The 25,273-nt window shown below is 42.8% G+C and overlaps 1 protein-coding gene across 1 annotated transcript; it reads right to left on the reverse strand.

The window, feature by feature from the left end:
- Nucleotides 1-1,832: 1,832 nt before the first annotated feature.
- Nucleotides 1,833-14,723, reverse strand: LOC309669284 (epidermal retinol dehydrogenase 2-like; the record flags this gene model as incomplete). Its single annotated transcript, XM_082479902.1, has 6 exons — nt 1,833-3,621; nt 4,158-4,283; nt 4,870-5,014; nt 6,198-6,297; nt 7,937-8,068; nt 14,403-14,723. 6 exons carry the CDS (start codon nt 14,721-14,723, stop codon nt 3,528-3,530), a joined length of 918 nt encoding a protein of 305 aa, XP_082336028.1. The 3' UTR covers nt 1,833-3,527.
- Between the last annotated feature and the right edge of the window lie 10,550 nt (nt 14,724-25,273).

Here is a 25,273-nt window from a genome sequence, read left to right on the forward strand (position 1 = left end):
CTTCAGAAGATCAACTGCCCCTAGGAAAGTTACCAGAAAGAGGTATCTGCTTGTCTCCTTCCTGACATGAGATCAGACCACTGTGAAGACCAGCTTCCAAGCAGCTGCATACTGCTCTTAGGTATGATTTCCAAATTCATAAAATAAATAATAATAGAGCCTGCATCTCAGCTGTTTTTTTCTGTTTTCCTCCTCAGTCTTGTTCAGAGAATCAAGTTAGTGCCAAGAAAAATCATATTATCTGTGCTTTGAAGCATTAGGAGATACCGAGATAGTCTGCTTCCACAGGAATATGAACTCACATGGAAAAGAAACACAACAAGCAACAAAATACCATGTTCTGGACTGTCTTTGAACCACTGTATTGGTGATTGTGAAGCCAATGCAGCCATCCGAGCCAAATTTAGGACCTAGTCATTTTGTTACATACTGTTTAGAATTTCAAGCAATGGTCATGAAACCAAGAATTCCTTTGTGAGAGCTGCCCGATGTACTTCTGAAAGCAGTCCCCTGCTGTTGTCAGACATGATGCTTTCACAGATGAGATGCTCTTCCATTTTGTGTTCTATCCTCTTGTTTGGGTCTCACAGCAATCCTTCTATGAGGAGTTTTCTTGCTGAGAGCAAGAGGAGAGTCCTTCTTGGCATCAGGAAAATAATCAATTAAGATCACTGTTACGCTGGAAGTGAGCCATCTTTTATCTCAAGAAGTTCATATGTCACTTGAGGATCCAAACGCTCAACCCATACAGCCCCCTGAACACAGGAAAAGGACTTGTGCTGCCTGACCTCCAGGATACACCTCTACATATCTGTCAAGCCATCTCAAGAGATGTGGGAGATCAAAACCACCAACAGGGTTGGCTATTATCCTCCAGTCACATGAAGTAAATTGACAGTGACCATAACATTCAAAGTGGTAGCAGCACACTTGCATGAAAGCAGTATTTGTGTAGCCCTACCAGGACAGCTTGCTAGCAGAGATTTTTCTAGTGAAGCTCTGCATGACAGATTTTGCACACAACCTACTACAGAACTTGGTCTCTAAAAGTCACACCTACTCTTTTACAGATATGAACATACTCGAGTGAGTCCAGTGAAGGTCCACAAAGACATTTAAGGTACTGGAGCATCTGTCATACAAGGAGAATTTGAGAGAGCTGCGACTGCTCGATCTAGACAAGAAAAGGCTCAGGCTCAATGTGTACAGGTACCTGAGAAGGAGGTGTAAAACACAGAGCCAGACTCTTAGTGGTATCCACTGAAAGGACAAGAGGCAACAGGCACAAATTGGAAAAAAGTACATCCAATTTAAACATGATTTTCATTTATTTGTTTTTAAACTAAGTGTGAACAAACACTGGAACATGTTGCCCAGAGAGGTCATACAGTCTCCAGCCTTAGGGACAGTCAAAACTTGACTAAGCAGTCTGCTGTAATTAACATTGATCTGAGTAGAGGTCCTTTCTAAGCTCAATGATTCTGTGAAGTATAAAATCCCTATAGAGATGTACTTCTCTGGCACAGGTTACCAGGTAAGATCCTCCTTGTGGTGTGACACACCTGAACCCGCTAAGAATCCACAGATCCCACAGACAGACTCATTACTTTCAATTTCCCTCAGCAGAACATGTTCACAGAGACACTAAGAATGAAAAGCTACTTGCTCTCACAAGAGCTGGAGTTTGATACATACTGTTCATATGCACAATCCATTTATCTCCTCCTTTGCTCCAGAATCCTGCACACCTAGTATTTCATAGTTAGGAGGAAAAAGGTGTTCTGTTAGCATAAAAAGGTGAAGAGTCTGCAAGACACAGATACGCCACACAGTTATTAGTGAATGACTTTATTACCAGCGAACAGTGCAATGTACATATGGACAGCACATTTAGGTAATACCCGTTTTCTACTTAGTAACTTCCATTTCCTGAAGCGTACTGTAAAATGAGCAAACTTTCTGAGGCAGAAAATCTGCAGATCTGAAAGGATAGTAAGGCAAATCTTTTCTTCATCAGTCTGAATTCTGACTCTCATATATCCATCATAAAGGTAAGGCCATTTTTAAAACACTTGTTTTAGTCAGTGTTTCTTGTTCATCAGTAGTAAAGTAGTTCTACGTAAACTTTTCTCTGCTGGTAAGCCTCACTAATTGTACAGATAAGGGAAAGGAAGGTAGTTCTAGGCCACCATGGGGAAAAAAAAAAACCAACATTAAAAAATCACTCTTTTCTCCATACTGTCCTTTAATTAATTGCATGCTAATGCATTTTAGTCTTAGTTTGCAGGTGTTACCAATTGCCACTACAGCACTGTGACATGAGGTGGGCTTCACCAGCATGTGCATAAATGGCATACATTTAAGGTATAATCTTCCTTTTTCTTGTTTTGGATTTACCAAAAGTCAAGGGAGCTTTCAGTTTTGTTGAGCGGCCACTACCAAAAAGGGCAAGGCCTCCTCAGCCTTTGTCCCAAATAAATGGAGAGTCCTAATAGTAAAGGGAAAGTGAAACAAGTCTCTGTAGACACAAGGCAACTTGCCACCCAATTCAGAGAAGCAAAACATAATGCTAATACTCAAGCTATGGCTGTAATGATCCCATTCACTCCAGTTCTATCAGCATCATTCCTTTCTGAAATAATCCCAAGAGAAGCCCTGATTATACAATGTAGTATCTTTGCTTTTAGTAGCTCAGTGTCTTATTGGCAACATGTTTGATAGCCCACTTAGACTGGCAGTCTTATGCCTTATAACTACAAGTTTATTCTGCTTAGAAGATGAAAATTTAAAATTGTTCTTAACGTATTGCACTTAGAAGATACAAAGACTTCTGCTGCAAAGTTGCAGTCATAGTATTAGCTTTTAAAATAAATGAGACAAAAGTAGATTAGCAGTGCAAATACATCATTTATATCCTTCCCCCTCCCCACCCCAACATCCATAGTCACCTGTGAGTCTCAAGATCAACACCTCCAAAAATTAATATATTTCATTGGTTTTGCACCAACACAGCACGTATATTCATTACACAAAACTTCCATTTGTATAAATTCAAATCTGTTGTTTCAGGAAATTCCTCATCTTACCCAGGAATGGCAATGGCACCAGCGGTACAGCCTCTCCTCATGGTTCAGTGAATGGCAGTGAGAAGTTGGGTCCACTAGAAACTTTCCTGCTCCCTGCCAGATACATGTGGTTTCTTGGTCACTTTTCCCCAGAAGTTGCCAGTTATTAGTTTGTGATACAGGATCGTATTTAAGGCATTATAACAGACATAACCAAAGGAACTAATTTCAATTCATGCATTTCCATAATACGATGAAAAGAAAGCAGTTCACTGGATTAAAAAAATAGTCCAAGTGAAAGCTGTTGATTAAGAGCCAATTAAAAAGCCATCTCCTTAGAAATTGTTACTAATGAGAAGTGAGGCGCCTAAAGTTCACAGCTGCTAGAGAAGCAGACTTTTCCCACCACCACCTTTAATAAGATCCACTTTAGAGTTGCTGGTCTCCGAATTTTGCGCTTTTTCACTCCTTCTTCTCTCGACCTTTGAAGCTCTCCATGACAGTGAGGTTTCCAAAATAGTCCGAAAGGAGAACAACTATTTTCACTGGTACGATACTGTAAGGTACGGGAGTTGGAAAAGAGAAAAAAAAAAAGAAAAACAAAACAGACATCAGAAGAGTTGTGCAGTTTTACCACAGAATTAGTTTTACCTGGCTAATACTGGCAAAGACAGTACACTCTCTAGAATATAGTACCACTGGTCCTCTCAAAATATCCATTACGCTCATTTGGCAGCCTGACTTATTAGACTGATCAACTCCCCAGCCCGGCTTGCAACAGAATCCCAAGAGCTCTAATGCTGGGGGCAGGACACCAGATAGGCAGTTACTGAGGAGCAGGCTCCATCTCTACAGCCCACAGTAAAACTGCACCTCAACAGGGTCAGCAAGTCACAGTTAAGACATTTCTGTCATTGTTCTGTGGGCCAAGGGTAGATTGAACCCTTAGAAACAAAAAAGGAAAACTCCAGAAATGTGCAGAACTTAATGAAAATCACCACCACCAAGCAGAAGCCTGGTTTGCACTTTTAGTCAAAAATATAGCTCTGAACAGAGAGAAAAAAAGAGAGCAAAGAAGAGGGAAATACTTACTGTTTCAAAGCGAAAAGAAAATAAAGACACCGTGGTATCAGCAATATTTCTTGGTCCCGCCGAATAGCAGTCATTATCTTCTCAGCCACATACTCTGGCTCCAGAATAGGAAGCAGCCTTGGCCACCTGGAAGAGAAGACGTTTCTTACTATAATACAAATTGCTTTGGATTCACATTTTACTCAAATTAAGTCTCCATTTTGCCGTTATCCAACTAAAAGGAGAAACAAATACCACAAATCCTACGAACAACAGAACATTCATTATGCTAGGGAGTGAGTGGCCACTGTTATTTTTGCTTTGTATGATCTCTCATAAGACAAATCCACACAGTCCTCATATTAAGACGCGCTAGGCTTTTATTCGGCTCCTAAATTTGTCATTATACAAGCACACTGAGCAAAGCTATGCCACTGACTTCAGGAGGTGAATAGGGGTTTAGAAACCAGAGAGGACAACTGCAGCATTTGGCTCCTGCAGAGGAAAGGACGCCAATTAACGTTTCACGCCTCAGCTTAAATGAATAGTAGAGTACTGAGGGCTTTGCCATTTGGTTTGCCCAGTCACTGGCTAGCACTGCTAACACCCCTCTGAGGCCCTAAAAATAACACACGCAGAGAAAAGCCCAGCTCATGATTTTCATAAAGGAAAGGGGAGTACGTAACATGCTAAACGTGCACGTTGCATAAAAACCTCACAGGAGTTTACTCACTTGCTTCTGCAGCCATCAAACATCCCCGTGTTTATGGCATAAGGACATACGGTTGTGGTTTTAACACCAGACTTGCCCAGAACTCTCATCTCTAAATCAACTGACTCCGCAAAACCAACTGCTGCAAATTTACTTGCACAGTAATCTGTAAAATAAAGAAAACATTAATTGCAGTTCAACATTTTAATTTACTAACTAAACTTTACTAAACAGGTTCAGTGAGTCCTACTGCTGAACACATACACAGGAGTGTTAACAGCTTTTGACAGAGAACAGGTACAAAGCTATGCTCTACTAAGTAAATTAACTAGCCTCAGGTCTTTTTACAGTATACAACAGCAGCACTACAGTATAGAAATATATGTATAGTATGATAGTATGATACAGACACAGTATCTGCAGGAAATTACTGTCCGATAATAAAATACTTTAGAGAGTAGGAGCTGTTTCAGGATTAGGCTACTAATAAAATTTGCCTTTGATGTGATTCACTCCTTTTAATTTCCCTCTCAAGTTAACTGTTGTTCCAGACTGGCAGACAGAGGGTTGTTCATTGCATCCCTTCTATCACCTTTCCACATTCTACTGAACAATAGCAAATGAAATTATCTTTTCATACAAGACCTTCCCATGCACTAGCTTCTTATGCATCAAACTCAAGCTTTCCAGACTCTCTAATGTGGTTTCAACTTGACACTCAATTTGTTTTCATTATCACTGCCTGGAAGTTACATTTCTTTTACTGCTAATTCACCTTATTTCATTTTCCTCGCCCCTTGGCATACGTTTTCCAGAAATGCCCTCTAAGTTTGCGCTAATCTCAACACTTTCTTGCCATAACTGTATGGGTTCTCTTGAATGAATCGCTGAAACACAGAGAATGCAAAATGAGATGTTGCACCTCTACCTCTGTACCACATCTGGATTTTAGTAGTTCTTTGAGTTAGGGAAACCTGTACAGGACTCTGCTTAGCTTGAGAACAGCCTTGGGAGACAAAACAAAACAAAACAAAAGTGGCCTATTCCCCACCAAATACCTGCAGGTTAACTTTAACAATACTTAAGTTCTCAGTTTCCAAAGTTCTATATGGCTCCTAGATCCTCTAACCGCCTTGGCAGAAAAACCTGTTTCACAGCACTGCTGAGCATCTGGAAAACTCTTTTGAAAGGAATGGTCTATTTCAGGTCAGCTGGTTTGAAAGTACGACCATTTGCTTTACCTGTGCGCAAAGACCCAGAAACTCAAAATTAGGATTTTTTTTTTTCTGTATTGATTGCAGTCTAAATCAAATTAATTGTCTAAATGAACATTAGCTTTAATACACTACCTGCAAGACGATTGACTCCAATCATTCCCGCTGAGCTTGCAATACTAACCAAGTGTCCGTGGTTAGAGGCAATCATTGCTGGGAGGAAGGCTTTGTAAGTCTGCAATGTACATCAGAGTTGCAATGAAACATTTCACTAAGTAAGCACTGTGCTATAATACTTTAGAGGTGCCTCCCTACAGCTTCCCCCGCTTCCATTATGGAAGGGAGGTGGGGGAAGGAGTTGGTTGGTTGAACTGCAACCCTCAACTACTACACTGGGACTTTCTAGGCTCTACCAGTACCACCTTCTCCTCAACACCAAAGACGGATCGTAACTTACTGAAAGCTAAAGATACAGCTTCAGCTACTTGTTTAGTTTCCTTCAGCCTAAAGCTCAGCACTGCAGTGTTTTAAATCAGAATTAAGTGATCCTTGCAAATTTTGTAAAATGGCAAAAATTTGAATTTTATGTCTTCCTTCAATTAAATTAATTTAATCTTTGCGATTAAAATTATTTATGAAGAAACTGGAGCATGTTTTAAAATCCCCTTCGCAATTCTTTATGAGAAGGACACCATATAGATGGCCTGCCTTCCCCAGAAGGAAGAAAAAGCAAATTAAGTTACTAATTTTGGACAAAAGCCCCACTTAGTATTAAGAGCATTGTCTGAACACATGGTTTCTCTTACTGAAACTATCATAACCACAAAGCAACTAGAACACTAACAGAATTGAACACTTCTCTGCTACCAGAGCAGCAACTTGTAGGCTAGGCCTGCTTCATGTCAATTAACGGATGAGGGATTATAACGTATGGCTTCAGAATTTATCAGATGGCAAAATTCAGTTCTTAAGAGCATTTCTAAATACAAAGCAGTTTTGCTTCCACCTACCTACCCCAGAAGTTCCCAAAGGATCCTTTCTTCCACCCTGTCCTGGTTTGAGTGACACAGGACTAATTTATCTTCTAATACTTGGGAAGACTGCACTTTTAGAAGGCTCCAGTGTCTGAATTTGTGAAAACATTTACTTTAGAGCCAGCTATGGTGTGTGGGTTTCAAGTTCTCAGTGTTTTCGAGCTCGCCAGGTGCAGGGATGAGGAGGAGCGAGACCTGAGCACTTGACCCAAGCTGGCCAACAGGATTATTTCATACCATGAACGTTACACTCAATATAAATTAGAAAGTTTGCTGCAAGGTTATGTCTCTCCCTTGAGGGCTGCAATCCCGAGAGCTTCTTGCCCCAATGCTGGACCCCTGAGGCGTTCCTTTCCTCCCAAAGCCATAGTGCTCACAGTGTCCAACATTTGCTGTCCACTGCTGGGAGCGCACAGCTTCCTACTGATAGAATTGGCTGAGTATAATCTTTGCATATTCTGTATTGGTATCGGGATCAATATTGGTTCTTTAGTGCTATTAATGTTAACTACCTAATCTTATTCTATTAAATCGGTTTATATTTCAACCTCTGTGTTTCCTTGTTATTTACTGGGTGGGGAGGGGTCATTGGGTGATAGAATGATTGTCTAAATGACAATAAATTGCTATAGGTTTCTCAAACCATAACACACCTTTTTTTTTTTATTTTATTTTACAGACTCCCAGGCATAGAAAGTAATTTCTTGTATCATTTCTGACTGAACTTACAAGGAGCATCCTTGCATATTTTCCTTAATTCCAAAAGACAAAATTAACAATGAAAACATGTTAAAAGAATGTTTTATGATGTTGTATGCATATGCAAAGTACAGGTATTACCCAGAAATGTGCCATTGTGTTCACTTCCATGGTTTTTTCCACAAGTGAATCTGGAGAATCAATAAACCTCTTCCCAGTTACAATACCAGCATTGTTGACTAGGATGCTAACATCGCCAACTTCTTTTTTAACCTAAAACAAAAAGCCTCAAGATATTATGCAATAAACACAAAACATCCTTTCCAAGTTTTATATATAAAATATAAGAAATAGAAATATCAAACATTTCAACTACGTTGAACTCATTATGCTTGTGACGGATCCAAACACCTCAGGTTCTTGCACACTCTCACCTGATGCCTTTTTAGAGCTGAGCTTACAATTGGACTTTCTTCGCAGCTCCACACAGGCTTCTCTTTCAGCACCTCTGGTTCTTACTGCGTCTGTTGCAGATAAGTCTCTATTGCAGAGAGCTTAACTAATGCAATAAGTATTTTGCTACAGTAAACCCATCTTAAAAACAATGAGCAATTCTTTTTGTGTTTATCAGAATCAGGTACATCAAATCTATGTGAGGGCTGCAATACCTAAACTTGCACTTGCGAGGTTCCTTGCATTGTACTCAAATCCTCTTGTGTTTTCCACAGAGGAACTTGAGCACAGCAGCAACACTGCCATACAACTTGAAGGCTGAAGCCAGCTTGCTCAGTACTGGAGCCTTTTGATGAGAAGGAAAATTGGATTCCTTGTTGGTAGAGTTAATTGCCTACATCCCAACAGTCCACGGATTCATCTCTCCTACTGCACAGGGCAGCAGCTACTTAGTACCATCTTAATATTTCAGCTATTTCAAGATTCTTCATGCTGTTTTCCACATGTTCCACTTCTCCTGACTGTGATTGATAAATACTGACATGCACTACACAGTAGTTTTTCACTAGCGGTAACTTTACTCGCACTCCACAGCACACACATTAAACCAGACTTCCTTACAGCTTTCTGGGGGAGCAGATGGTGTTTTCTGCCCTCAATGTGTTGCAATTAAAATGGGCAAATGGTCACTTTTGATAAGAAGTATTCTTCGTACACATAGGCAGTGAGAAAGACCACCTGTAAAATTTATTTTCCCCTCACAACCTTTTTATTTATTACAAGTATCTTGACTACTTCAAGCAACTTCACAGGTCAGAAACTTAAGAACTTATCTTGCTAAACAAAAACTTTTTTTTACAAGTTTATTTCTCATTAAGACAGCCTGAAAGGACACCACGTCTCCATTGATATTAGCTGTCAGGACAACACAAGTAGTAAGAAATCTGTAGAAAGGGGTTTTTGTGTTATGAAATTCTGTTATGAAAATTGAACAAAAGCTGCAGGGTTCTGAATAAAGGAAGATTTTTGAACGCATGCATTCACAGAAGGCAAAAGCCTTATGAGCTTCTGGGGCTCATGGCGCAGAAGCTTGTTTCTAGTGTATTTGCTTCAATTCTAACACCGTACCAAGAATCCTTATAAGATGATTCCCTGAAAGTAAGTTGACTAAAGAATAATATCGACACATTTATTTTAGTAAGAGGAAGACATGGTCCCTCACAACATGCTTCTCTCTAAATTGGAGAGATATGGATTTGATGGGTGGGCTGTTCAGTGGATGAGAAATTGGTTGGATGGTCGCATCCAGAGGGTAGTGGTCAACAACTCAGTGTCCAGATGGAGATCAGTGATGAATGATGTCTGTCAGGGGTTTGTATTGGAACCAGTTTTCTTCAATATCTTCATCAGTGACATAGTGGGGTCGAGTGCACCCTCAGAAAGTTTACAGATGACACCAAGCCAAGCAGTGCAGTTGACATGCCTGAGGGACCTGGATAAGCTCCAGAAGTGGGCCCATGTGAACCTCATGACATTCAACAAGGCCAAGCACAAGGTCCTGCACCTGGGTTGGGTCAACTCCCAATATCAATACAGGCTGGGGGATGAAGGGATTGAGAGCAGCCAAGCTGAGAAGAACTTAGAGGTACTGGTGGATAAAAAGCTGGACATGAGCCAACAGTGAGCTCTCACAGCTCAGAAGGCCAACTGTATCCCAGGCTGCATCAAAAGAAGCGTGGCCAACAGGTCAAGGGAGGTGATTGTGCCCCCATACTCTGCGCTGGTGAGACCCCACCTGGAGTACTGCATCCAGCTCTGGAGCCCTCAGCACAGGAAAGACATGGAACTGTTGGAGTGAGTCCAGAGGAGGGCCACAAAAATAATCAGAGGGATTGAACACCTCTCCTGAGGACAGGCTGAAAGAGTTGGAGTTATTCAGCCTGGAGAAGATAAGGCTCCAGGGAGACCTTATTGCAGCCTTTCAGAACTCAAAGGGGGCTTATAAGAAAGATGGGAACAAACTTTTTAGTAGGGCCTGTTGTGATAGGACAAGCAGTAACGGCTTTAAACTATAAGAAGGTAGATTTAGACTAGAAATTATGAAGAAATTATTTACTGTGAGGGTGGTGAAACACTGGCACAGGTTGTCCAGAGAGGTGGTAGATGCCCCATCCCTGGAAACATTCACGGTCAGGTTGGACAGGGCTCTGAGCAACCGTATCTAGTTGAAGACGTCCCTGCTCATTGCAGGGGGAAGTTGGACTAGATGACCTTTAAGGGTCCCTTTTAACCCAAACTATTTGATGATTCTAAGTATAGTTCTCGTTTTAACTCCAGACTGCGGACTTCCATGAAAAGACTCACTTGAGAGAGCAACCATAGTCCAGCTGATATCAAGACATTATGCAAGCTCTCAAAAGGGGAATGAACATATTTAATGCAGTATTTGAAGTACAGTTGATTAATCTGACCCCTCTGGGAAAAAGGAAGTTAGCGCTCTATGTGTTGTTTAATTCGTGATTTCCAGATCAAGTGCCAAACATGTGCTGACCAATAGGTTTGGGGAAACATGTTTTTATGCCATTTTGCCATACAGCTGCAGACCACAGAACCTCATCTCCTAATGGCATTTCCTTTGCAAGATGCTTACAGTGACTGAAGAAAGTACAAGCAGACTGGGCAGACTAGGCTGTATAACAGTAAAGAATTAAAGCATAATTTACCACCTATCCTTTATTCCAGCTAAACTTCCTCATCCTCCTTAAACTTGTTCCAATCTTGTCCATGTTTAACTAAGTGAGGGTTTAAAAAACAGAAAGCAGCCTTCATAGGATATAGAGCCCCTCTCCACTGTAGTCATTGCTCACACATTCTTGTCTGTCTATTCACCTCTCAAAAAGTTGTCATGTAATGATTTAAACATTTCTGAAGTAGCACCACATAGTGTTCATAGGTAGCCTTAGGCAAGTTTTTCTAGTTACCAACCTGAGCATGCACCCCATCATCACAAATAGCACGCATTCAGATACATAAATGTAATCACTAGTAAATGATGCTTTAATACTGCCTCATGTCAGTCAATCTAGCAATTCTGGATTCCTAGACCAGTACCCCAAATCTACCCTTTGGGGCAAATAAATACCTTAATAAGTGGTCATGCTTTTGTGTGAACAAAAGATGGACAGAGGTCGGGGGATGTGGTACATACAGTTAATAACTTAGTGATTGGGACATTCAGGTTAGATGGGAGAAGGGAAGTAAGAACAGAACACTGATCACCGCATTTCTAACTAGTGGCAAACCCCTGAACAATCTCCTCCTTTACCATCTGTCTCTACTCAGTCTTCCATGATATATTTACACTTTGGATGGAATTCAAAGCAGATTCAAGTGCCTTCTTGCAACCCAGACAAATAATTCCAGCTTTACAACACCTCTATTCATGCTGCTTCCCTAGTAACTAGATGTGGCATCTCTTTTCCTCAGCAAATTCACAGTTTTAATTCTCTTCTCGACTCTCCCCGGTGCATGTCAGAGCCAAGACACTCAGTCCAGGCATCCACACTCTGCTTTGAGGCCAAATACAGAAGACCTTTACCAAGCCTTTACCCTAGCTATTAAGTGGGGAGTGGGTGTAATGTCAACTTTCCAGAGCTCCAAAGGTCTCCATTTGTGCAATACAGGAAAGTATGTTCCAGGTGTTTGTTTTAGGCCCAGGTAAGGCAAGAATTATGCAAACAGCTGATCTGGTTAAACACCTTTTTCAGGTATAAAAACTATTTCCCAATTGTTTCTGCATTTATATTTATGCTTTTAGATTGAAGTTTAGTAGTGAGCAATTCCGATGATTCCCAAAAAGCATTCCAAAGCATCTACTTTCTAAGAACCACAACCGCCTCCATAACAGCCTACAAGAAGAGGTAGAAGAAAGCATCGATGAAATACCACCAGGAAATGTGCTTCTACTGTTGCTCCTCTGCACAGGAAAGAGGATTCTCAAAAAGGTGGAGAACTGGCTGCAAACTGTCATCTTGACTAAGAAGCAAGAAAAAACAGTGGATAAGTAGAAAAGTACCATGCAAGACTTATCCTGGGAGTAAAGTGAGCCCAGACGCAATTTTGCAACATGATAATGAGGAAAAGGCTTCCATTTCCTCACAAGTAGGAGGATCCAAAAAAAAAAAAAAGTAAGAGTTACTTCCCTCTTTCAAAGCCATATATTCTTAAAGTTTAGATGAACTCGAGGGAGGGGTAGGTCAGAGAAGGCCACATTCCTTTAGGGGTTGGGTACTTCTGGAACAGGGACATCAGAAATAAATTTTAAGCTATGGCTCTTGACAGCCAAAAGCTGTCCTTCATCCTGTCGGTACAGGAAAGGAACAAGGACACCACATGTGCAGGGCTTTTTGGTTTTCTTCCAACTGAAGTGACTTTTTCCTGGTCTCTGTGTGGCTGACAAAGTACCAGAAGCAGGTATTTAAGGTTCACATACATTTTATTTTGGCTTTGAGATTGTTTTACTGGGCACAAAGTTTTCAACCATATCCTGCCCTGCCTGCATGGATTTAGTTCACTACAGTCTTGCAAAACTCCAAGTCATTGCATGAAGCTGAATCACTGGGGGGGGTGGGGGGTGTGAAGAAAACCTGGAACCGCACTGCCTCATCTTGCAAAGGCTGATGCTGCACACCGAGCCAAAGTCTACTACACTGCATTAAGTAAACCATGGCACCAAGCACCAACTAATACTAGCCTTCTTGTCACCAAGAAGATGGGAAAGTTGTCAGCAGGACATGACATTTCTGAAACAACAGTAGGAGGGTATTTTCTTCTATGTGGATCAGCAGGAGGATTATTAGCAGATCAGCTGCTACTGAACTGCTGACAGAAGATTATAAGCAAGGAATCAGGCACCGAGACCCTCTTATCGCTTCTTTGCTCCTGTCTACCTTTGTTTTTATCATCCCTAACCTGTGCCACACATGTATCTACACCCTCTTCTCCTTTGTGTCTTTGGCCAGAAAGGTTCTGCTACTGCTTTTCTCGATGGGACTGAAGTGTGAGCCCTTGAGTCCTCAAAACTGAAGGTTAGTTTCCATCTTCTTCATTCCAGTGTCCTTCACACTACAATACTCCCTCCTCCTCCTCCACTCCTCCCAGTTCAGCAGGAAGCACAGTTACAGGCCTGCGGTGAGACACGAGCAGCTGCTCTGCAGGGACAGCAGATGTGCAACTCAGTGGGGGTAACAGAGCTGCAAGCGGGACCAAGGGTGATCAGCATTACCAGAATACAAAACCAATAGCACCAGCTTTTAACAAGCAGCAAGTCATGCACAAGCTTCACTTATCAGGAAGTTTGTGCTAGTCATTTTCACACAGATAGAAGAAAGCAGAAGGCTAGAGCTTCTTAAACATCACCAAAAGAGGAACATTATTTCAGCCAACAGACATTCCTGAAGACAGCTGAACTTTTTTTGTTCTTCTTAAAGAATTCATCCTCAGGCAAACACTCACTGTGGAAACTTTCTAGTCCAACAGTTAAGTTTAGCAACATTTTAAGCAAATGAGAACAGGTTTTTATAATGGAAACTCTTAAGCAATTTTAGCTTTTGGCAATTCTACTACTCTGCCCAAAATATCTAACCACATGCTATATTTACAACGCTCTTCAGAAAGGAAAGTAAGAAATATTTAAGACTTCAAGATACCTTTATTAAGTCTGATAAAGCAAGTCTGCAAAAATCTATTCATAGCCATGGAATTATTTGAAAATTGCCTAAGCAGTTAATCCTTTTTACAGTGTATAGTTTTTAGGGTTTACTTTTGGTAAAAGGATGCCAGAACTTGAAATACTGCTTTAGCTTCAATAAATTGATTTTCTGAACTTCACTAGTAAGCATTTGCTCAGTAATTGAATGAATGCGAAGCTATCCAGTTGAAATTAGCTGCCGAAAGAGAGAACCAGCTCTTTTTGTTTTTAAAGAAACAGAGGTACACAAGTCAACTGTTCTTAAAATAGGTAGCATGCGTAGTACATTCTGAATGAATTAACTTTGATCTCTTGCTTTGAAGTCTCTAAAACTTACCATACACCCTACACACGTGCATACACTCATCTTAGATTAGTGTTGAAGAGACAAATGAGGTACTTTACCTGATCAGCTACTCGGTAGACGTCCTGCCTTTTGCTACAGTCACAGATGTAACAGTGTACTCTTACTGCTCCATTTTCTCTGGCCAGTTTACTTGTCTCCTTGAGGCCCTCTTGATTGATATCCCAGAGAACCACTGTGGCTCCAAGGCTAGCAAACTTTAAAGATAAGAGTCTTCCAATGCCACTTCCCGCTCCTGTTATTAATACTATTTCACCACTAACATTCTTCTTCCGTTTAGGCACAACCAAGAACACTAGCGACTCCAGTAAGTAATACACAGAAAGTCCAATGACTTTGAGTGTGTCCAGGAAGAAGTTCATCTTGAGGCTATTTCTTCAGATACCTGATAAAAGAAAAATGTTTATCAGATAGAATAAACCATAAAGAGATAACATGCAAACATCAATATTTCAAAATTGAAAAGCATTTTCAGATCTATTCTAAATATTTCCTCAAGCCTGCTTCTGAGTGTTGCTTCAAAGAAATATATAGGCTTACATCTGCACATCTGATCAATTTGTCCTATTTCTGTATCACCTCCAGGTTGCTCCTGCTCCCCTCCAGAACGCAGCACACAATTGATTTACCATTGGGCAAAGGTAGGAAACACCTGCCCTCACCTGCTTTAGAAATTCATCACCCCTCATGTCATGGGTTTCCATCTCTGTTCTGACAGATTGTGGACTCGAAAACTAGAATCAAAGAAGCGATAGTCGTCCCTTGAGCATCTTAAGCAGAAATGCATGGCGATCAGAACTTATGGCTTGATCAAACAACTTCAGTGCTCACAAGCTAGTATTTTAGGTCAGGAAAAATTCTCCTTTTAGGACTACAACTTTTTTGCTTCGTAGGCACTCCTTGTCATCAAGAAATTATATGCAAACCAAGTCACAGTCTCAATCCTGCTGAAAAACTGCCAGCATAGGGAGCTTCAGAACACTATATGCTTATAAATCTCCAGAACACACCAGGTAAATTACTGGTTGTCACTACTAGCTTTTCAACTACCGGTACTATCATTATTGATGAGAGCCTGCTTTTGCAATTTAACAGAGTGTTTTGTTTAGGAATGCATTGCAAAGGTGTTGACTTTCTTCTCTTCACCTCCCTGCATTAAGGCAATGTCATGGGCTTGAATCATACCATCTCAGGTATGTGTTTAACTTCATCATCTGTACTCAGAGTAATACTGACACTGAGCAGGCATTTAAGTCCTTGAAAGAATGGTATTTATTTCCCAGTACTCCAATGTTATGCAAGAAATGCACCCTTGGTCAAAGCGGATTTTAATCTTTGACTAACTACGATATGAAGGATTAACATCTTCCTTCTCAGCTAAAGGTAGAGCACACTGGCGCTTACACTTCAACCTTTGGCACTATATGCCCAGTTTGATCACATCTCTTAGTTAACATTGCTATCTATGCGTATAGGTAATTGTGTTTAACAAGTGCCAAGAGATAAGTTACTTAGATCTCTGCTACTCTGAGCAAAGTTCATGAAATTTAGCATGTGGACATACACGTGTTATCATGAGTCTCAGGTTTTGTACATGGAAGACACGGCCAGTCCTGAAAAGGGGCAGGCCACTGCTAGAACAGAGCAAGTTATTTCAGGGAGTTTTCTGGGAGAAACATTAGGACACTGTAAAACTATTCTGATAACAGAAACACATTCATCAAAAATATAGTGGGTAGGAAAACAAGTTGTTCTCTCTGAAGAAGAGGAGCGATAGGGTGAATATTTTCTTCATTCCCTTTAAAATGGGACAAAATGTGTGCAGAGGTTCTGGCACAGATGAAAGGCAGTAATACCAATAAAAAAAGGAAATATCAGGAAGGGACAGGAACATCTTTCTAGAGCCAACATTGACATCTCCTGTAGCAGGCTCTCATAGCTGCAGAGCTACTATAGATATAAGCAAAACTTAGGTTATGCAGGAAAAGTGTTATTAAAATTCATGTACATCAAAAACCCAGCAAGTTTTTTGAAAGACAAGTTCTTTGCTGGAGCTAAAGCAGAAGCAACAAACCTTTAAAATAAATACGGTTGCTCAATTTAACTTGATTACACTAACTTAATGCACTTAACATCCTCCATTTGCATGGGAGATGTGCGTTTCTGGAATAGATAAGGATGTTACAGTTAGTCCCTATGGAAAAACAACAGAGGGAATTGCCTTCAAAGCATAATACACACTTTGAACTAAACCAAGTTTAGAACTTACGTTAGCAATTTATTAAGTAAAGTAATCATGAATTAGGCTTACATAGGACAGAGACACATTAGATTTTAGAGAAGTACTGATTTTCTTAGAATCACAGAATTTCAGAGTTGGAAGGGACCTCTAGAGATCATCTAGTCCAACTCCCCTGCTAAAGCAGGATTGCCCAGAGCACATTACTCAGGACTGCATCCAGGCGGGTCTTGAAAATCTCCAGAGAAGGGGACTCTACAACCTCCCTGGGCAGCCTGTGCCAGTGCTCTGTCACCCTCACCGTAAAGAAGTTTTTCTGAGTATTTGAACAGAACTTCCTGTGTATTAGAGAAGCAGAGTCGTTTGGGTGTGCTGACCACAGGAGACTTTGTGTTAGAACACCAACTCCGCATCCTTCAGTGAGACACCCGATATCCACTGACACATCCCTCAGCTAACCCAGCTTTGACCAGGCCGAGAGTCCTCCATTCTCACTGGTTCACTGCATTACTACTGCTAATTACACCAGCTACTGTAACCAGGCATATCCCTACAGACAATTAAATCAGCCAACACACTTGCCTGATTTTGGCTCCTCAGCTAAAGCGAGCAGGGACGTGCTTACAGGCGAATTAGCCAAGGGTACCTTTGGCACACATAAGATCTCAGAGCCCTTCTGACGCCACATATTGTTTATTTCAATACACCTACATCCACGCAGGCATAAGCGTGGAGGGCTTTTATACTGTGGTGAAGTGTCAAAGGTTTTCACAACAGCTTATCGGGCAGATTTCTCTCCAAGCGCAGGCACCCTCGCCGGCGCTGGCAGCCCCGGGGCTCCTGCGGCTGCCGCTGCTCCCCGGGCACCAGGGCAGAGCCGGGGACGCCGGCTGACCCGCACAGCGCCTCGGCTGGCCACGGGGATGACAGGCTGGCCACGCAATCGCCCACGCGGAGGTTGGCAAGCGTGAATTTGCTCACTGCATCTGCGGGGGGGGGGGGTGTGACACCCCCCTACAAAAACCATAGTGGTCCTGTAGCCAAGGGTGTCCAAGGGCTGAGGTGTAGCAACACCTCCATCACCGCCTGGAAGACGCTGGGCTGCCTTACTCTCACTTGGCACGCCTCATCTGCCAACTCAATTAGCATCAGACAACACCCCCCCCCCCAGCAGTTTTCAGCTCCCCGCCCTCCCTCAGGGCCGCCTCCCGGGGACCCGCCGCGGCAGCCCCTCTCCCCGCACTGCCCGCTCCCCCCGGCCCCGTCACCGGGGCGACAGGAGGCGCCCGGCCCCGGCAGGAGGCGGGAACGCGGCTCCCCCCGCCGAACGCACCCGCTCCCGACCCGTAACGCCCCCCAGCACCAGGACCCCCGCGGCCGTGGGTACCTCCTCCGCCCGCCGGGCTGAAGGACAGCGAGGCCGCCTCCGGCGTGTCGCAGCGCCCGGCGGCTCCGGGTCGGGCGGGAGACAGCAGGCCGAGGGGCTCAGGCGGCGCGGTGAGGCGGGCGGGGTGGGATGGCCTTTATGCCGGCAGCCCGCCCCGGCGCGGGGGCCACCGGATGCCCGGAGGCGGGGCGGGGCGGGAGGGCTCCGCCGGGGCGGGACGCTGGGCCGGGGACGGCCTCTGCGCTGCCCGAGCTGCGGCCGGCGGGGTGAGCTCCGGCCGGGCCCGGACAGGCGGCGGGGAGCCGCGGGGCCGCCCTCGGGAAGGAGAACTGCGGCCCCGGTGCCGGTGAGGGCGCTCGCCCCCCTCAGCTCCTCGCTGAGGCCGGGGGTAGGGCGGAGGCTGCAAGGACGGAGCAGGTTGTTGGACGGGGGCTGCTGGGAAAGCTCCTTTCCCCCTCCCCCCCGCCTAGTTTTCTGTTTTTAAAAGCAGTATTTATTACGTCCCTTTGATTTTTGTGAGGGAAGAAGTAACTTCTGTGGGAGAGGTGATGGACTGGGGAGAAGGGGGATTCGGTGTGGATCTGTGTGGTGGGGCTGATGCAGGAACTGGGCATGGGTGGGCTTTGGGGGGAGCAGAGAAACCGGTGCAGGTGCTGGAGGGGGGGGGGTGGTGCTGAGGGGGAGGTGGGCGCCCATTTCAGCTTCGAAGGAAGTTTGGAGAAACCTGCTGGGCTTCGGGACATGTAGGGTTCAGGAAAGCCCGTGTGAAGAAGTCACTATGCTTGGGGTGGTTGTTGCTCCATTTAAAGAGATGCGCACCCGAGGGTACACTTGGGTGTGAGGAGATGGCCTGGCCTGGAAGACCAAACCCTGTGTGAAGCCACGCTGCAGGGAAAGGGTTTCACTGGGTGAACGTGGCCCTCAAGGGAATGAAGGAGACCAGAGCTTGCAAAATCTGTTCTAGCTGTAGTCAGAACAGAGTCCTGGGTTTCTAATTCAGTGAAGTGCTCTGTGTTTACTGCAGTAGATACTTTTGTCCCTTAGAGCAGCATTGCTTTGGGGAGTTTTTTTAACCTTATGCTTATCCTTAGGGAGCAGAACTCCAAAACTGTAAGGCGCAGAATATTCATAACTTCAAGGAAAGTACATATGAGGAGGTGGTGCTTAGTACCACCAGAAATAAATATGACTGAAGGTATTTTCTTGGCACCGAGGTCATTAATATGCCTGGCATGTTGGTGTTGCTGTTATACTTCTGTAGAAGTTTGAGAACACAGCTTTCTGAATGTTATTTTCATCTGATGAATTAAACACTTGCTTATGAAACACTAGATTTAATAGGCTGCACAAAAAAAAAAAAGAATATGAAAAAAAAAAGAATATGAAAAAAAAAGAATATGAAACAGCAATTCATAATGTGAGCTTCTTTAGGCAGCTTTAAAAATCTGCCGTTGGATCCAGTTGGATCCAGTAATCTCCAAAGAAATTTTGAAAACTCCCTGCGCACAAACACTTTCAAGGAGACGTGATGGAGCGCGCATTTGGGGATACATGCTGGGGAGGGAGCAGGTTGCTTTACTTGCTTGCTTGCCTTGTAACAAATGGCTCCCCATAGTCAAAAAAGAGCAGGGGTGCTGTGCTGTTTAAGTAAATACTTTTCTTGCTTCCCCTGCACATTTTAAGTATTGTTGAAAGAGTTCAAAAGGTCTTTTCTTTCAGGTGCGCAGTTTTGGGTCAGAGTCTAGGACTATAGACTCTGCTGCACCCTCAAGAGCTATTCACAGAAGAGAAATTAACCGCTGGATTACAATATTTTAGTGGGAGTTAATGTATTATTGTATTAACACAGTAAATTCGGGAGGCTAACGATAGCCAGTGACACTGATGAAATTTGAGATTGGCTGCTGCTTTCTTTTTGTGGATTATATTGTTTACAGTGGCTCACTTAAAACAAGGAAGTGTAAAAAAAACTCCATTCATTTAATTTTCAAGAAGGTTTAAATAAAATATATGCTTTGTAATAATACTTGGCAATTAATAACATTTAACACTGAGACTGACCTTAGGATCAGAGTTGGAAGCTGGAAGGTGGGAGACCTGGCTCCTTTCCCCAACTTGTACAAAGATTTCCTGCAAGTAATAAACTCACTGAATGAAACTTGCTGAAGTAAAACTTGCCAAATATCTTGAGTTTACTAGTCTGTATGATGAAAGGCTAAAATTAGTCTTAAGGTAAAGAAACCCTTTTTAAGATTGTCAAATTAGTGTCTTCCGCAGCCTGGGGTCAGAGAAGATCCAAATGGAACCATTACTCTTGGTGCAAATCCAGAAATGGAACTTCCCTAATTTGTATTAGATGAAGATGTCTCCCTCTTGCCACACGTGATTTTTGGACCAATTTGTGAGTGCTGGCAAAATCCCAGGAGTGCAGGACTAGGACTGGTGCTGTTTGTGTGGTTTTTTATAACGTTGTGTTGGATGTTTTTAAAGGAACCCAAGGTCGTTCAAGTCATACAAACAAGTTTGAGGAACTTTGTGACTGCTCTCACTTTTGCTTGTCTGTAGTGCTTGTTCTGTGTAAGTGTCCTGCTAGTCTGTAGCTGTTTTTTACGGAGGCCTGCACTGTATTTTGGCCTACCTTAATTTCCAGAGAGCTCTTGGTATTTGTTGTTGGGCAGATATTGGCACCTCTAGTGGAACAGTGTAACCAGTAGCACACTAAATTACTAGTTATGCTTCACGCTAATCTGTGGTAGATTCTTTTATTACATTGACCTGACTTCACCACCATTAATCTTGATTATGGATGTGTCACATCAAATGAGGGTAAAGCAAATGGAAAGTAAGGGTTGGTCTAAGCTGGGTAAATCCAACTGCATGGTTACTAGGATACTCATCCTCACTTTAGAATAATGAAAAACAACAACAGCCTGGCTTGCTGTTGGAGCCATATTCTCTTAAAAGCGCTATCATCGCTGTTTTGTTTGTTTTTTTTTTCTATCAGAGCACTCAAAATATGATAAATATTTTGATACTAAAGCATTAATTACCTCTACCTACCCCAGCTGCTGAAGCAGAACACTCTAATATGTTAAAGGAGAAGCTGCTGCCCGAGCATTCACACACCATTCATGGTGTCACAAACACACACACTTACAGGAATTGTAGAAGTGACAAACTGTTACCCACTGGTGCCCCATTCACTACATCTGAGAAGAGTGCCAAGTCCTGTTTAGTGAGGGGGTGAGATGTGCTGCACTAACATCTTGTGCTCAAGGTATTTCCTACCTACACAGCAAATACAACCAGCAGCTTGGTGCACTGAATAGCAGGCTTCTATCCCTTGCAAATCAAATTAAGAAAGGAGCAAATCCTCATTGGAAGAGGAACATGCCACCACCAAGTTGTCATCATGACTTATCCATTGGATGCCCAGATACCAGAGTTCACAGTCTGTTAAGCAACTGTGTGTACAGTGTGATGGCTGGTGTCAGGTGTCCTTCATTCCCTGAGCATTTTACTGCAGTAGTGAACCTCACCAGAACTGATGAGTAAAACCCTGCAAGAAAATATTTGGGGTTTGCTTTTTCATCTGGGCCAGCCCTGTGATCAAATTTACCATGTGCCCACACAGCACAGAGGGATACATGGGAAGAGGAGTGAAAGCCTGCAAAACAAGGGTAACCTAATTGGAGTTCCCATGGGATGCAAAAGTGTGGCATGGGCAGAACCTTTAACCTTGGCAATAGGTAGCATTATAGATGGGGGTGTGTCTGAAATTATGTTCTTTACCCAGATAGGAGTGCCTGTTATGTTAATCCTCTAATGCCCAAGACCAATTATTCCTTGTGGATGTAGGTGTCTACATCAGCTCTTAGGATTAACTGGTGTTTGGTGATGGTAGAAGTGGTGTATGCCCCTCAGTCATAGAAATGTGTGCCAGTCTCTGCTATAGTAGAGTTATGACAATGGTGGTGTGAAGGACTTAAAACCACATTCATAGAATCATAGAATGGTTTAGGTTGGAAAGGACCTTGAAGATCATCGAGTTCCAACCCCCCTGCCATAGGCAGGGACACCTCCCACTAGACCAGGTTGCCCAAGGCCACATCCAGCCTGGCCTTAAACACCTCCAGGGATGGGGCCTCAACCACCTCTCTGCGCAACCTGTTCCAGTGCCTTACCACCCTCAAAGTGAAAAACTTTTTCCTAATGTTCAATCTGAACCTGCCTTCTTCTAGTTTAAAGCTATTCCCCCTCATCTTATCACTACATGCCCTAGTAAAAAGTCCTTCCCCAGCTCTCCTGTAGGCCCCCTTTTGGTACTGGAAGGCTGCAATAAGATCTCCCCGGAGCCTTCTCCTCTCCAGGCTGAACAGCCCCAACTCTTTCAGCCTCTCCTCATAGGAGAGGTGCTCTAGCCCTTGGATCATCCTCGTGGCTCTCCTCTGGACACACTCCAGCAGGTCACATTTTCCACCTTTTTATAATTTCTCAATCAGATCTGCAGAGCTTTGAGTCACAATGGACAAGCAAGTACAGCATACATATCTGGCCTTATTGATACCCACTCTCATCCTGCAGTATAAACGTGGATGGCAGCAGCAGCATCACCTCTTTGAAGTCATATTTTCCAAGAGTGCTGAACTTTATTCAAGTCCCTGCTATGAGGATGAAATTGGCACGCTCTGATCCCCTCTGGGTGCAGAAGCATTCAGTCTATTGATCCCAAACATGCTTTGGCACGAACTAGCTGGGAGCGGCAGCTGAGGGCTCGCTCAGGTAACCAGGCAGCATTGGCTGAGCTCTTGTCTGCCTCCAGAGCTGACCCACTTTACTCAGCACAGTGAGATGAATAAAAGAAAAGGTGCAAGTAATTCTAAGTGTGATACAGAAGTGTTACAGTGCATGCTCAAATGTTGAGTACGTATCCAAGTGGCCTTGGACACATACTCGAATCAAGGCCTCGTCTAGCAGTGTCGTGTTTTCTGACCCTCCCCACTAGGATTTTCTTTGCAAATGCACAAGCTGTAAATGTGATGCACAATGAATACAGGTAATCAGTAGCCTGCCATTGTCAGCTGAAAAGAGATTGCTGCTATGTAGCCCTGCTCAATGTTTTTGCATACTCCCCTATGTGCCTGTGGTATATATTCCTCATAGTATCTCTACTTTTAAGAGGACCTGCCTGTTCTGCAGGAGGAAGTGGCCCACAAGAGATTTATCTCCTTTCTCCGTGAAAAAAATACATTTGTGAGTGGTTACTTGGGGAGTTTGGGCTAAAACGTCATTTATAATAATATAATCCTCACTGAATAGTAAACAGAGTGAGGCAGCTTCCTACCATTTGGGACTTGGAAAAATTTCTTCCTAATAAAGAGTAATGCAAGGTTTCTGACATGGAAAAATTAGAGACACAGCAGGGAAGCAAAACTAGCAAAAGAGATCCAAGGCCTGTAGTGAAGTTTGGGAAATGAGGCAGCAAGGCAGAGCCAGCTAACAGAGAGAAAAGTTAGCAAGGTTTTAATTGAGTGTATATGAAAGCAGTGGGTGGGAGAGTGTGTTCTAATATGGGAATAAGCAGGGACTGGAGGAGAACACAGGAGGGAAACAGCAGGAAACAAACCAAAGAACTAATTTAAACCTCCCATGTACTGGAGGGAAGACTCCAGGTGAGACCATGATGAATACCGCATCCGGGCTTGCAGATCTGTGCCCTGATGGGAAGTCAGGGCAGCCTTGCAGGTGGGGGCTGCATGTGAGGTAAGTGATAGGGGGAGAAGAAAACAGATAATGAATCTGTGCCAGTCCCAATCTTCATTTCTCTGGTTTTCTTTCTTTTCAAATTCTGTTGATTTTTGTCTTGTTTGAGATGGTAAATAGTCTGGAGGCAGCAAGATGCAGAACTTTAGCTAACTCTAGTGCAGTCTGTAACATGCAGCCACTAATTCTCTGAGTGTTCAGCCTCATTCCATACTTGTATCACTGTAAGCTACCATAAAAAAAGGAAACTTGTCCTTTGCTCCCCCATCCTTTCATTACAGTGTGTTTTACAGGCCTCAAGGAGATAAGAGTCTTTAGCTCTGTGCACTGTGGTCTCTTGGATATCAGCTGATGTGACTATTAAGCATGAGTTTTTTTGGCTATTCTGAAGAAAGCTGTAACATACTTGCATCTCTTGTGATGGTCAGTTTTGGCTTGTGTATTTCTCAGAAGTTGAGATAATGCTGCAAATGGTGGTGAGAGGAGTAAAGGCTGCAACATTTCTCTGCATTAATTGTTGGTCTGTAAATTGAAGAAAAATGCTATGAAGGGAAAAACTGCTGATACTTTTATATTAACTTTTATGTCCACAATGTCATACTTAGTTACCAGCTGCAATGACATTCACCCTTGAGTCTCTGCTATTTGCAGAACCCCAGCACTGGTGCTTTTGGATTTTAACTTGCCTTTTTCTCTCTCATTTCTAAATTATTAGGGTCTTCAGCTGCACAGAAAATCCACACAAAAAAACTTTCTGAGTGATCCAGCTGGTATCTGAGGAACCAGAGATTAAATCACCTTTGCTTTGACAGGTTTGGTTCAAACTTAAATGTCACTCTCCCACATCTACAGATTTGGATTTCTATGGTCCACTTATTTCAGTTGAACAGCTCCCTGAAAGAAGATAAGGGTGTACAGGCCTGATGTCCACCAGGTGGTTCTGGATGTGCCTCAGTGGTACACGCTTATGCTGCACTGTACACACGATACTACATGCAGTGCAAGCTGCTGTTTTCATGATGTAAAATTCTGATCTAAACCAGGGAGGTGATTTGTATTTGGGACTTTGAGGTCTTCAGTACTAATGAGGCTATTGGCCTATGTAGTGTGCTGTAGGTTGGAAAGTTAGTATAAGGGAAAAAAACATTTCAAATACAAAAGCAGGGGAAAAAAATCCTGTCCAGCTCTTAAGACACATTTCCCAACCCTTTTGTGAGTTGTACTACATTTTGGTGTATATTAATTACTATATTTACACTTTGATGATTTTGTTACATCAATTTGCATACATTTGAAATGCATCCACTGCATTTGTTAATACATTTTTTGTACCATAAACTGTTGTATCTTTGTGTATTATATACAACATTCATATTTAAAAAGTCACTGTTGTCACACTTCAGCTCTGATTTTAATGGCTATACCTGGCTTTTGAGGCGCGAAACTGAGCATCATGTTGTTAGGTGACAAAGGGCTGATGCACGTGATACCAGAGCAACACAAAGTGGTATGATAAAAAACCC

This window comes from Vanellus vanellus (assembly GCF_965231255.1).
Source record: "Vanellus vanellus genome assembly, chromosome: 2".
NCBI classification, from domain to species: Eukaryota; Metazoa; Chordata; class Aves; order Charadriiformes; family Charadriidae; genus Vanellus; species Vanellus vanellus.